General features: G+C 34.3%; 1 protein-coding gene across 1 annotated transcript; it reads right to left on the bottom strand.

Annotated features, from left to right (window-relative positions):
• Positions 1–4,851: 4,851 nt before the first annotated feature.
• Positions 4,852–10,242, bottom strand: LOC122592512 (mitochondrial import inner membrane translocase subunit TIM44-2-like). The gene is made up of 14 exons (XM_043764761.1): positions 10,056–10,242; positions 9,871–9,968; positions 9,099–9,182; positions 8,883–8,958; positions 8,233–8,277; positions 7,376–7,792; positions 6,920–6,988; positions 6,635–6,699; positions 6,470–6,538; positions 6,306–6,378; positions 6,027–6,131; positions 5,861–5,932; positions 5,712–5,774; positions 4,852–5,124 (listed from the first exon to the last, which is right to left on the bottom strand). The coding sequence occupies exons 1-14, from the start codon at positions 10,134–10,136 to the stop codon at positions 4,993–4,995; spliced, it is 1,449 nt and encodes a 482-aa protein (XP_043620696.1). The 5' UTR covers positions 10,137–10,242; the 3' UTR covers positions 4,852–4,992.
• Positions 10,243–13,885: the final 3,643 nt, after the last annotated feature.

Below are 13,885 nucleotides of genomic sequence, written 5' to 3'. Positions count from 1 at the left end.
TCTATTTGATGATATGATATTAATGATTTGAATTTTCGATTAGGGTTTTCAACTTTTGATGATGGAATGAAACGGAAGATGTTTCTTTTTAAATAAACAACCCGGCCCCTGCACACTCTGTCCAGGCCCATATATGGGCTCTGCTTTTACTTTTCGTTGGGCTTTTGAATTATACTATATTTTTTTTATATTACTGGTAAAGATTTATAAAATTATTATACTCTTATCAATAACATAACTCAAAAATGAAAATCAAAAAACAAGGATATAATACGTGTGACATTAAAGGTATATATATCCGATAATCTATGAGAATGCCTTCTGCATAAAAACGTAGACGAGGGCTTCGAACCAATGCAAAGACCAGACGAGGTATACGTTGTCATTGTGGACATTGAGAGAATCTGACATGACTAAGTGAGCCTTCCAAACTCATTGGGAACATTCTTGCATCTCTCACTATATCGATCCTGCCTTCTTTAACTCTTTAATCAGTGGTGAGAAAAGGACCTGTGAACGGAGGACTCAGAAAATGTTACAAAATTGAGATTTACATTATGGATATATAGAGATCACATCAAAACTGGTAGTAATAAATAATTTTACCTTATGAACCGGTATTGAAAGAACGACCTTTGGATCGATGACACCATCATATAAGAGTAATTTATTGGAGTTATGTGCAACATCAAGCTTCATTGTCGAATTCTCAGTCTCCTTTTAAAGATCTGTTTATACAAGTTACATAATTTTGTTTAACATTAAGGTAATCTAGAGGGAGTCTTTGCACTTGTATCTAGAAGGTGGTTAATGGTTATGTAAGTTTGGTGACTTAAAATAGCTACTATCTGATTTTAAACTTTCATGTTCAACTATTTTGGTTGTGATTGTTTCTTCAAAACCAACAATAAGATACTACAAAAGTTATCACAAAAAAGTTGTTTTTTATCTTGACTTGTATATAGAACCTGGTTAATGGTTTAAATGAACTGTAAGCTGCCGGTTAGAACTATCCCCCTGACCCAAATAGAAAAACCTCCCGGCCTGTCAGATGACTATTCTACTATGTTTTGGATTTCAAAAAGAAAAGATGGGTCAAAAAAGATTATTGGTGTATCATGCAAGACACCAGAGCATGCTCTAAAAGCATGGGCAGGTGGTTCTGATTACATAGGATCAGGAGGCGTATTCCCTACAAACACGAAAGTGAACGGCTGGACCATTGGTTTGGATGGCCTGAAAGAGGTTTGCTTGGCTTCAAAGCTACTTGTGGTGGCATCAATCTATCAAACGCGAGATCTTGATGTTGGCTATAGATCTAATCAAACATGGTAACTGGTAATTAAGTGGTCCTGGTATGCGTCCATTGTAGTCTGAACGAAAACATGGCAAGCGGTTGTATGTCATATGGCCATTTGGGTCAAAAGAAACAATTTGATTTTCGACTATAACACAACACGCGGAAGAATGTGTTCCTGGAGTTTCAAATATGATCAGATGTAATCTGTAAAAATATCGCACCCAAAGAAAAATTTAAGATATATGGAAGGGAAAGTCGAACGCATCAACACGTAGGTAACCACTAAATCAAATTTTGGTTTGTCGATCAGTATCGAGATGTCATGTAGGCATGTAGCTAGCTGAAGTTGAATTTACTTTAATTGTTTTTGTCCATGTACCAGTGTGTGCCTCTTACAGATTTAAATTTTTTTTTTTTTTTTTTGTTAAATGACTATTTTAGTATGTTTATGAAGAGATCTAAGTTTCAAATCCTGTCATAGGCAACTATCCATTGCCTAAAAAAACCAAGTAAAGCCAATTCATCTTAGTCAAATAAATGGATCGCCATCATGAATAACCCAAACAGGAGAACCTCCTCCGTTTACAACTATTCTAGTATGTTTTGGCTTTCAAAAAGAAAAGACAGGTAACAAATTAGAAACACCCACATAGGATGGGTCGGATTAGGCTGAATCAACTTACAGATATAGAGCAGAATATGAAATATAAGTTGACCCGCAAAAATATAAAGTCATGCCTCAAATCAGATACATTTACAGGAATCTAACGCCCTCCAAAATTACCAAAGGATCCGAAAAACTCATATCAATCTCATACCTTTGATAAATAGGAAGCTAATAACAAAAGTAAATTAATAAACAAAAACAAAAAAAATCTTGCAGCCGAAAGGATTAACGCTACAATAATCAACCCTTACGGGAACAATTTCACGATCAAATAAATGCCCGCATGATAAAAACCAAAATAACTGAGCATGTATGTACGTTATATATATTTCGCTGACAAAACCAAAATATTATCTTACTACAACCACTAGTAGCGACCTATTTAAGTTTCGCCAAATCAGCCGTATACCTCAATCTACTTTGCTTGCTCCGAAAGTCGCTTGTTTTGAGCTCCACAGTTTCAAATGTTGGCATTCTCTTTGCCGTTGATATACGCCGAGCAAAAATAAAAAACTACAATCTTAGTGATTATGCAAAAGTAGCGTTTCTATGTAGGAACACGCATACCATGTAAATCTATAACTAGAAGCCGTTATCAGAGTGAACTGTTCCGTGTCAGGTTCATAAACAGCAAGTTCATACTCACCACCATTGTTCCACTCGGATTATAGGATGGCCACTCGGTATATTTCCATAAACTTATCACTAATCATATCAAATAACGTAATCATCTCTCGTTCCATATACATACCATTCACATATTTACTATCTTGAGCAAAATATGGTGATCACGGTTAAATACAACTGACAAACGAGGCAAAACTTCGACTCGCCAAGGTTTCAAATCCGACACAAAAACCCTGCTTTGAATCTTGACGAGCTTAGGGTCACTAGAATAGGGGCTGACCCCAAAACCGATTATAGGTTTAGTAGGTGTATCAAACGGCACATCAATAGCAACAGATAATTTTCTAATGGTAGGGTTCCACAGATAAGCTACAGGTGAATTTCCAAAACTTCGATATAGCCTCGAGAACTACCATAAATTTCAAAATTATCAATTGGCTCAGGATCATAATGCTCTACAAATATATGACGACGTGGTCGCTGGGGTTTGTAACCGATTCCATGATTTCGAAACGGATCTAAACCGAAGGAGTGACTTCACTTTTAAGATTTGCCCTTGGATTTCGAATGGTGGTATATTCATGTCTGCCAGTACGATCGATTATGATTTTGGATCGTTGATAAATTAGGGTTTATTTAAACAAGCAGCAGGGGGAATGGAAGGGCTTTTATATTTACTTTTGGATACAAATTTTTGATCTTCAATTCGGACCATACCCCAGCCCAACTTGTAAATTTTTAACCGGACAATATTTATTTCTGACGGTTGTCACATTTCGTTGAGAACTATTTTGGTTTGTTCAAACCAGTATGTTTCAGTTACCATCCATGTAGTTTATATATGATTTAATTATGTCTTTTAACTAAAAAATCTTAACAATCTAATACATTTTAATACATCTTAATTACAATTCACCATTAAAGATGTTTTAAAATATATACTTTTTTTTTCCTTTGAACTTAAATACGTGGTTCTACATTGGAAAAGATTAATTATCGTATGTTGTTTCTGTAAACTGTGAAAAGTAGCAAACTTCAATTGTGGATGAACGCCATGAACCTTATTGGAACAGAATTATGGAAATATGCATAGGGAACTTGAACAAAGTTTATAACCCGGAAAAAATAGAACATCTTTAGTTTGATGTTGGTTGGTTGGGTAAAAGTAGGGACAAGCAATCAAGAGAGGATAAATGGATCAATCTGGACCATCCATTTTAATTATCTTAGTTAAAAACACTATATAAAAGCTTCAACTCCTCTCTTTTTTTCTCAAATTAAAACTTAAAACGACCTAAAATACCTCTATACTTTGTTCACTCATTTAAATCTCTCAACCTAATATACTTATAATACACTTAATGAAATAATTTATTATATAACTATATCATATTTAACATCAATTGGCTTTGTATTCACCAACATTGCCGCCCCAAACACCTATCACCGCCACTCACCACCACCGTCAAGTGCCGACACCCATCACCACCACCAACGCCACTAAACCGCCGCCACCACACAACTGCCGACCACCATCGCCGATACATTGCGTGGACGTACGACTAGTCTAATAGAACATGACAAGTGGTCCTGGCCCCTCGGATAGTCGGATGCTTCACTGCTTATAGTCTGAATTCTGAATTGTATGTCATTTGGGTCAAAAGAAATAATTTGGTTTTTCCATACCGATAGTACCATTTTTATTTTTTGATCTGCCTCAGTTGGATTCTTAGTGACTATGTTTAGAACAGGCCATAACGTTTTAAAAAAAGAGCAAGAAGGCCACTTTATCCTAGCTGCCTAGCCCGTGGTAAACAGAAGGTGAGTCAAAAGATAAAAGGATCACCATCCAAATATCCCGAACAAAATTACCTCCTCCAGCTATTCTAGTATGTATTGGGTTTTAAAATGAAAAGATGGGTAACAAATTAGAAACACCCGCAGAGGATGGGTTGGATTAGAGTGAGTTTACTCATAGATCAAATATAGAGCGGAATATGAGAAATTAATATAAGTTACCCATTAATCATTGCATAGATGTACAGTAATGCCTCAAAACAAAAAACATGAGACGCATCCAACGCCTTCCAAAAAAACTGGAAAAAAAAAACTATCCACCAAATAGGAAAGAAACCTATAACAATTACATCTCCAATTAGCCTCTTCCAAGCATCAAAACCTTATTATGCTGCTCAATTTTATGGAGCAACTGCTCATGTGTAAACTCTACTCCAATGAGAAAATTTGTAAGAAAATAGAAAATGGAACTCATGTCAATCTCATTCCTTAGATAAATAGGAATTTATAACAAAAGTAAACTAAAGCTAAAAAACAAAAATTTCCCTGCAGCCAAAAGATTAATGCGACTATAATCGACCTCATGGGAACAATATTATGATCAAATAAGTGCCCGGATGCCAACTTGTTGCATATCTCTAAGCTTCCACATAGGCATGTGTGGTATTTCTGCACCTTCTTCTGCCTCCACAAGTTGCATCGCCCACAAATAGAAGACATGGTGAATGGTATCCTGGAAACCCAAATCATTGACCATACTTAGTCATTAACAAGAAGCCCAAATTTATGAAAAGGGTGTTTGAAACATCAATTCTCAACCCATAACTCTTAAGTACAAAATTATTCATTAGTTCCAATTTTTGTCACTTCTTTACTGCCTCTAGGCATCATTGATGTATGTCTACTAAAATAAGAGAAGTATTTAAATTCTAATATACCCAATAGTAACCAAAAAATCTTGCAGATAAAAATAAATCAATGTTTTGTAGTGACAAGAGAGTACTAATGCATGAAAAGGTAAGTAGAAATAGTGGCACAGCAAAAAAACAGCATCACAGAACCCCGTCTTTTGTTGCATCTTTCAACGTTCAACAAAACTTTGAACATAGAATGAAGTCCACAACGAGATTATCTTTTTCTGGATATGATTTTAGAAATGTCAAGCCATACATTTTATCAACATAGGATCAGACTTCTTAGTATCAGTTTCGAGTACAAGAGTTAAAATGATATTGGAATTCATTGCTATACATTATCATTCAAGATGAACATGTGCAAGTGTAAATGTATGTGCACAACAAGTAACATGAAGCAAATTACCTGGCCTCCATCTGTTATTTCACCAAGCTTATCCCGCACACAAAAGACCTGCTGTGTATTGAACTGCACAAGCAAAATTAAATAGATTCAGTATAACTTTTTGGGTGTTAGGAAGGGGGATATTAGCTTTAGGACTAAAAGGTATATACCCCAACAATAATTAATGGACTGTCACCCATCATTTTTGTCTCTCTTATATCAACATCAGATATATGCAGTATCTGTCAAGCAAAACAATTAGCAAAATGTTGTTCAACAAGTTCAGATTGCTTCAGTTTATAAAGCTTCTTAATTAGTTTTGTTAAGTTAACTAACCTTGTTATCATAAAAAGTTCCTGCCGCCTCACAATGCTTATGCTCGGCTTTACACCGCTCAACTATTTCATTGGTACAATATTTCTCCAGTACTTCAATTTCTCCCTACAAACAGTCACATTTAAGATCAGAAACACAATAATGGCAAATATCAGACAGCATACAGATCGAATTGAAACATTTACTTTACTATGGGAAAAAAGATACTTGGCAGTTAACATAAAAATCCAAGGTAATGTAGGATAACCTCTCCACCATTTAATAAGACTTCAAACTTACTTTAATGTAAGCTACGAGAACTGGTTTCACGATTTCTTGGATATCAGATACAAAGTCAGGTAAAGAGAAGTACCTGAACAGGGCCAAATTAAAAACTTGCTGGTTAGGGGGTCATCAAATTCTACGAAAACAACAAATAAGGAAACCAAAATTCATCAACATACGGGTCACGCCGCCGAATCTCCTTGAATGATGTTGCTGCATCTGTCTCTCTAGAAACACTTTCAGTGATACTGATGCACAAAAAACATCCATATCAATAAATCATTACCTTGGAATCATAAAATACAAGCTTTATAATGTGAAAGCTATATAAATTAGCAGCATACTCCTGAATTTTGTGAACTACTGGATGATCACTAGTCTCCCATTTTTCCCGTATATCTTCTGCAATCTGAGAATCACATCATCAAAAAATATCAGGAATGAACTACCGAAAACACAAAGAAACAATAGCCATCCGCAGAGCTGTATACTGAGAAAAATAATACCACTGTGAACGTAGATTAACTACACAACCCAATTAAACAAGCAAATTGCACCAACTACCATGATTTGTCATAAATCATGATAAACAAAGAAGAGATGATTAGCAAAACTGACAGTGATTGTACCTCCTGGCTCTTTGTCACGACAGGTTCACTAAAGCCACTGACTCGCTTGAAGACTGGATGTCCTTGCATCTAGATAATAAGACAAACTATATCAGCTGAGAGCATTTCACACTAAGGGTTATATAACTCAGATAATCAGACATTGATGTATGAAAATATAAAAGACATCGATTTTAGAAAAGGAGACACGTATTGTTAATAAATGAGAGATTTTAGAAATATACTCAAACGGAATATAGCCAAACTTCATTTAACAGATAGATAGTCAGTTCTGCAGTAGTTCATATAAAACAGATAATCCAAAACTGGACATTAAAACACCCTATGATTAGAAAATCAAAAGCAGAACTTGTTTCATCCTAAAAACTAAAAACTTGTCATTAGATAATCAGTTCCAAAACACAGATTTCGAGCACACAGCTATAATTCAAAACTCAAAAAAATGTGAATTCTTACTTTTAACTTAAACTCCTCCCACTTCTTGCTAAATCGTGACTGTTTTACAGGTACAACGGTGACATCTGTTCTAGTACTTCTTTCAACATTAGCTTGTGCGGCAGCAGCATAAGCAGCCATGGCCCTTTTCCTCTTACTTGGGCTAGTACTCAGCTCCTCCTTCACGATGTCATAACCCTTCTTGGCTAGGTCAATGACCTTTGCATCCTTAGCCTTTTGAAAGGAAGAAGAAACACCAGACCGGACCTTGCCAAAAATTGTTTCTGCTGCATGATCAGATCCAGACTGTTGTTTCGTATCTTCTCCATCTGCCGACTGCTTATCAGTCTTACCATCTTTTTCTGCAGATGCATTGTCAGCTGAAAAGCTGGACGATTCCGAGGATTCCTGCTTCCCCATTCCTAAGGTTTCTTTCATCTATAACAAGATGGAACAGGTTTATATGCTCGTTCTCAAATAACTTATGGCGGCATTAAAGTTAAAGATGGGAATTTCAACTCATTAATTGGTAAACGGGTCTGTTAAAGATATACATTGTTTTAACGGGTTTGATGGGTATCTTTCAATTAACTAACATAACTGGGAACATGAAAACAAACCCAACACATATTGAATATACATGGAAAACTCCTAGCTTGTCCTTTTCGATATTTAAATCATATGTGTTTAAAAATATAGTTTTCTCAACAATTATCATATTAAACACATTAAGTTTTATAAAACAAAGGCAAAGAAAACCAGGTTTAAAATCCGGCCCTGGCCCATAAGGTGTTGATTTTGACCCATTGCCAAATCCTCACTTATTTTACCACTTCTAACATAGTCATTCAATGTAAAGAATATATAGCTCCACAAACCTCCTCTGTAGCGGCAGAAACCGTTTCCTTAAGATTCTCGGATACCTGCAATAATATGTCACAATTTCTATATTACTCAGCTTCAGATCATAATGTCATAACATATGATATTTTAAATAGCAGCATCCTAGTTATAATTACAATGTGGTGTAGAAAGGGTACACATCTTGGGAGGGGTGGAGAGAGGAAGTATCAGCTACAAATATAATATATTTGTGCTAACTTTCTTCATTTAAATATGCTAACTTTATAGTTGACATTTTGTGCTTCGTTCTCCAATTTCGATAAAGAGTTTATGATCCAGAACAGAGCAAATACCTCATTATCGGAAGTAACAGCAACAAATAAAATTATTTGTGCTATCTTTCTTCATTTATATATGCTAACTTTATAGTTGACATTTTGTGCTTCGTTCTCAAATTTCGATAGAGTTTATGATCCAGAACAGAGCAAATATCCCAATAACGGGCCTCACTTTTCATCACTATTGGGGGTTTGGTGTGTGGTGGTATACAATATAATAATTCCATCTATTACGATTTCCACATACCTGGTATAGTTAATTTTCTTGAAAATAGTCGGTCACTATTTCAACTTGAAAGAACTAGAATGATATAGAAAGATTATCCAAATATATATTAGAAAGTAACCTTCTTCGCTGTAGCTTCAGCTTCAGTCCATGCACCATCCACATGCTTGTAAAGCTGCTCAGTTGTCTGCTTCGTTCTGCATTCGCCAGTTCACCATCTCAGGGCCTTCAATAGAAGTGTCTGCCCAGCTTTGACATACAACGGTATGTCTCAGCCTATAAGCAACTACTAAAGCAAAACTTTAAAACTTTAAAAGGGCTTTGTGGTACAAATTACCTAACTTTTAGATCTTCTGTCGCCCCTTTTAGCTCTTCGGTCTTTTCCTTAAATTCTTTCACGGTTTGTTGAAAATCCTGATTTCTGAAGGACAGTAAATTATCACTATGGAGGAATACTTTCCAATTACCATTTCTAGGTCAGAAACACAATGCCAGGAATTTATACCAGCCAAAAGTAACATTTATCTGTCTTCGTTTTCATTTTAGCTTCGTTACCAATTTTTGTCACGAAACAAAATAGTATTCATATCACATAACACGAGATTTTATCAGGAAAAAAAAATCATTCCCAAAGTCGTATTTGTTTATATAAGACAATATAGTATTCATATCACATAAAAAGCACGGGACTTTATCACATTCAAACAGATTCTACCATATCGATATTTCTCACTTCTACTAATTAAATTCCCTTTCAAACCACCATTCCCAAAGTCGTAATGTCGTATACTATTAAAGGCGCTCCTTTTTCCTTTTAGGAATTCATGTCACTTATATCTAGAGACTAGTTCATATAAAACAGTTCTTACGAGCAGGTATGCATCACTTGTATAGAATCTGATCCACACCGGTACAACAAAACACGCCTCAACCCGTTTGCCCTCTCGTTTTTTTCTTACTTATTTCAGTATAACCAATCTTATGTACACATACAACTCATGATATAAAAGTTCTCGCAGATATAGTTTCTTGAACAAACCATTCATTCTATACATATGCATATACATATAGTAGATTCAAATATATAAAATAAAAAATAAAAAAACTACCTTTTATATTCTTCTTTAATCTTATTAAAAACACTGAATTCACGATACGTTGAATTCCCATTACCAAGTAGCCTTAATCTCGGAGCTGCTGTTAAACCCTAAACCCATTACAAAAAGCAATCAAATTTATCAAATTCAACACAATTAAAACATAATTAATCGATAAAATATATATATATATATACCTGTTTGTAACCTAAAAGATGGCGATATATAGGTAATCTATTAGAAAGAAAAATATCTCGAACAAGCTTTCGTGTAGCCATTGATGAAAGTTTATATCTACAAAATATAATAAAAAGTATAGATATAATTATAATAATAATATGAAGTGAAACTGAATGTGATTCGAGTGTTTGTAGAAAAGGGATATAATAATTGTTATGTTGCAGGGTTTTAGCTTGGGGATGAAGATATTTTGTGCCCTAATTGTGTCCGTATGAATATAGGATATGTCATATTCCACCCTTCTAAGTATTTTGTATTTTTAGACCCTTTGGAAGAATACTCAATTATACCATGAAAGTTTGTAAAATTCGATATTTTAATATTGAGAAACCTTTTTATTTCATTTTCATTCAATAGTTATAAAGTTAACATAGAATATAAAATTCAATAGTGAACTTTTTTATAAAAAAAAAGTAATTTTTTTATAAGTGTAACCCACATTTAACACTTTCCTTATGTTTTAGTAAATTGATTTTTTGTTATGAGTAACATTAGTTTCATAACAATCGAAAAATTATATATAAAAACTAAGGCAAATAAGATATAGTTTGACGGGTCTTCATAATTTTGTCAATGTGACATTTCATGTAGCTTGATTGTTTAGGTTACTTTTTTGATACATGTCCCACAAATGGTCTTCATTGTTATGGTTGTGACTTTTGGTATCGTTAATGAGGGTCGCAACAAACTTGACATTTTTTGGGTAGTGATTTTTTGGCCGATGACTAATGAAAATGGTGAGGACACAATGGCTAGTAGTGGTGGTCAAGAAGATGAAGATTGGTGAAAAACATTGTTTTCAAGTCGGTCGGTCAGACTTGTCTGACCGCGGTCTTATCACACATGTTATTTCAAGACACTGTTAATTCCATATTAGTACACAATAAGGTCTTGTACTTAAGTCATACAATACAGAAGAGCGGAAGTCTTACAGCCTTTTTATGATAACTTAAGTATAACCTTAACTTATTTTACGCATAACTTAGTAACATGATAGCTATCTCGTAGAACTTTACACTTTCTCTTTCCCTTTGAAGTACCTACTAATCAGATCCTGAGATACATGTTTATTTACTAATAAACGGAAAATGGCCTAGTGAGTTCAAAAGTTCATAATATACAATAATATTATCAAATAATATACTGTAAACAACATAAAGAGCTCATACTGTAGAAAATATATCATGTGGAACTGTACTCTAGTTGTATGTTACCGAATAATTTAGTGAGTAAACACTTATATCGGTAATAACATGTATATCTGTAATAAGTCGGCGTCCCAACAAAATCCACACAAATGTATTATAAAATAACTCAAATCTAATGATGCATAAATAAATATAACTCTAATAAAATAAATGCATGAAAAAAACCGTAATAATATGTATCCCAATTTATAAATAACTTGAACTCACCTTGACTCCTTGTTATATAACTTGATTTATCCAGTATAATTACCTACAATCCTACATATATAATCCCCACTTATAAATTAATTATTAAGACATTATTAATAATGCCGAACACCAATATGTATACGTCAAAAGTTTATAGTTTGTCCAATAGTCTAATGTTTACTCAAATCTTCTTAAATAAATCATTATACTTCACTGTTTAACTTTAAAGCATATTTTAGTATGAAATATGACATCTAATTTCTTAACCCACTTAACAAATTATATATATATATGGGAAAGATAATTTGAGACCAACTAAAAAAGGACCATTGATTTTCGTAACTTACATACCACCACCATCATCTACTACGATATACAAGACTTTTTTGTAAAAACACTAAGACTTTCCAGCGACGGACCCACAGAAAAATCATGTGTAAGTAACTTACACATGTGTGTGTAAGTGTGTGTAAGTTACTTACACATGATTTTTCTGTGGGTCCGTCGCTGGAAAGTCTTAGTGTTTTTACAAAAAAGTCTTGTATATCGTAGTAAATGATGATGGTGTACAAAAATCAATGGTCCTAGTTGGTCCTAAAATAAGAGGAGGTCTCAAAATATCTCACCCCTATATATATATGTATATATATATATTTAAAGTTTATTTGAGAAATATTCATATATGAACATAGATACTATTAGTGATAACTTGACATGTTCATATGTGCATGAATTTGTTCACATATACTATTCACATATGAGCACCAAGTTATAATATTTTTATTTTTAATTTTTTTTTTAGAACAGCAAGGGCCGGATCACGGGTATCCGGACTGGATACCGTGGACCTACCTGATCCCCCCCCCCCCCCCCCGGCCCACCCGGTAAAAGCTCCACGAAAGCCAGGACAAAATCCTGGCGGGCAATCATAGGCCGAGAGTATCGAACCTGTGACCTCTTGGACAAAAGTCCGGGTGTCCAACCCTGAGGTAATCAGTGAAGGACATCACCAAGTTATAATTAAAAGGTTCTCATGGTTCTTCCATTTCAAATGTTTCTCGCTTGAACATTTTCCTAGGAAAGGTTATATTGAGAAAGGACTTTTGAGAACTCTTTTCATTAGGGGCATTTTGGTATGTAAGTGCGTCATACACTTCCGACAAATCTCGCTCTGATACCACTTGTAACACTCTCTTACCACAACACAATATTGTCCGCTTTGCCCACAGGCTAACGGTCTTGTTTCTTGTTGCTCGGGCAAACTTCCCAAAAGGGTCACCCATTTGGCATTGTTGCCGCCCGAGCACACTTAACTATGGAGTTCTCCTCTCATCCATAGCCAATGCACCCAAAACGCGTGCGTTGTGTTATGTAAGGCTAATGATGTCACTTATATCCAGGATCCCCCTTGTATATCAGCGATTTGTAACACCCGTCATTTTAAAACCTGAATTTTCAAAAACTTTTGCTTAACGGCGTTTATAAATGCGGAAATAGAACCATTAAAACATAACTAATCCTCAGCGGATAGTTTAATTATAAAAAGTGGTGTTATTATGTTCATATCATCAAAATAGTATGAGATAATCTAGATTTTGTACCAACATGAATGCCAACATAAATATTACATAAGTCTTGATAAAAGTAGCCCAACATCATTATGGCTAAACATGAATGTTTAAGCGGGAAAACTAAACGTCTTCTTTATAGCAACTACCCGCCTCACCAAGCTAAGTCTTTCACTAGCTCAAACCTGCTTAACCTGAGGGAACAATGTTTTTCAAAAGAGCAAGTGTTAGCTTTCAAAGCTAAGTAAGATAACAAGCATTTGAAAACATTTGCTGATTTTTTATATTATTAACAAAATCATTTCATAACTATTAATATCACATAATAATCATAACACAATAGGATCAACACTAGCCTACGTTTTCTTATTTAATGAAATCTTTAAGCGTGTTTTTATTAAAAAAATTGAAGTTGTATAAGTTAAAGTGTTAAAGTGTATAATTAAATAGATGATAGAATATTGGTATGAAAAAGTAAAATTAAATAAATGGTGAGTCCTAAACTAATCCTGACATTGTGAGTGTTTTGGGGAATTAGTCTTTGGTTAGTCTTTGGGTTGATGTGGTGCTAACAGGGACTAGTTCAAGGATGAGTCCTGGAACTGTGAATACTCTAAGGATTATAATAGAGAACTTGTACTTAGAAACTTATTATATTACATAGATATACAATCTTGAAAATTCAAAATCAGATATAAGTATGTTTTGATTATAAACAAAATATAAACACAGCTAATATTAGTTATGAGAAATTAAGCAGGTAACAATCTAAACCGACTAGGAAACCGACTAGGAAATTGAGTAGCTAACATTGACTACTTA

Source organism: Erigeron canadensis, chromosome 3 (assembly GCF_010389155.1).
Source record: "Erigeron canadensis isolate Cc75 chromosome 3, C_canadensis_v1, whole genome shotgun sequence".
Taxonomy (NCBI): domain Eukaryota; kingdom Viridiplantae; phylum Streptophyta; class Magnoliopsida; order Asterales; family Asteraceae; genus Erigeron; species Erigeron canadensis.
This window is presented reverse-complemented; position numbering and strand designations above follow the sequence as displayed.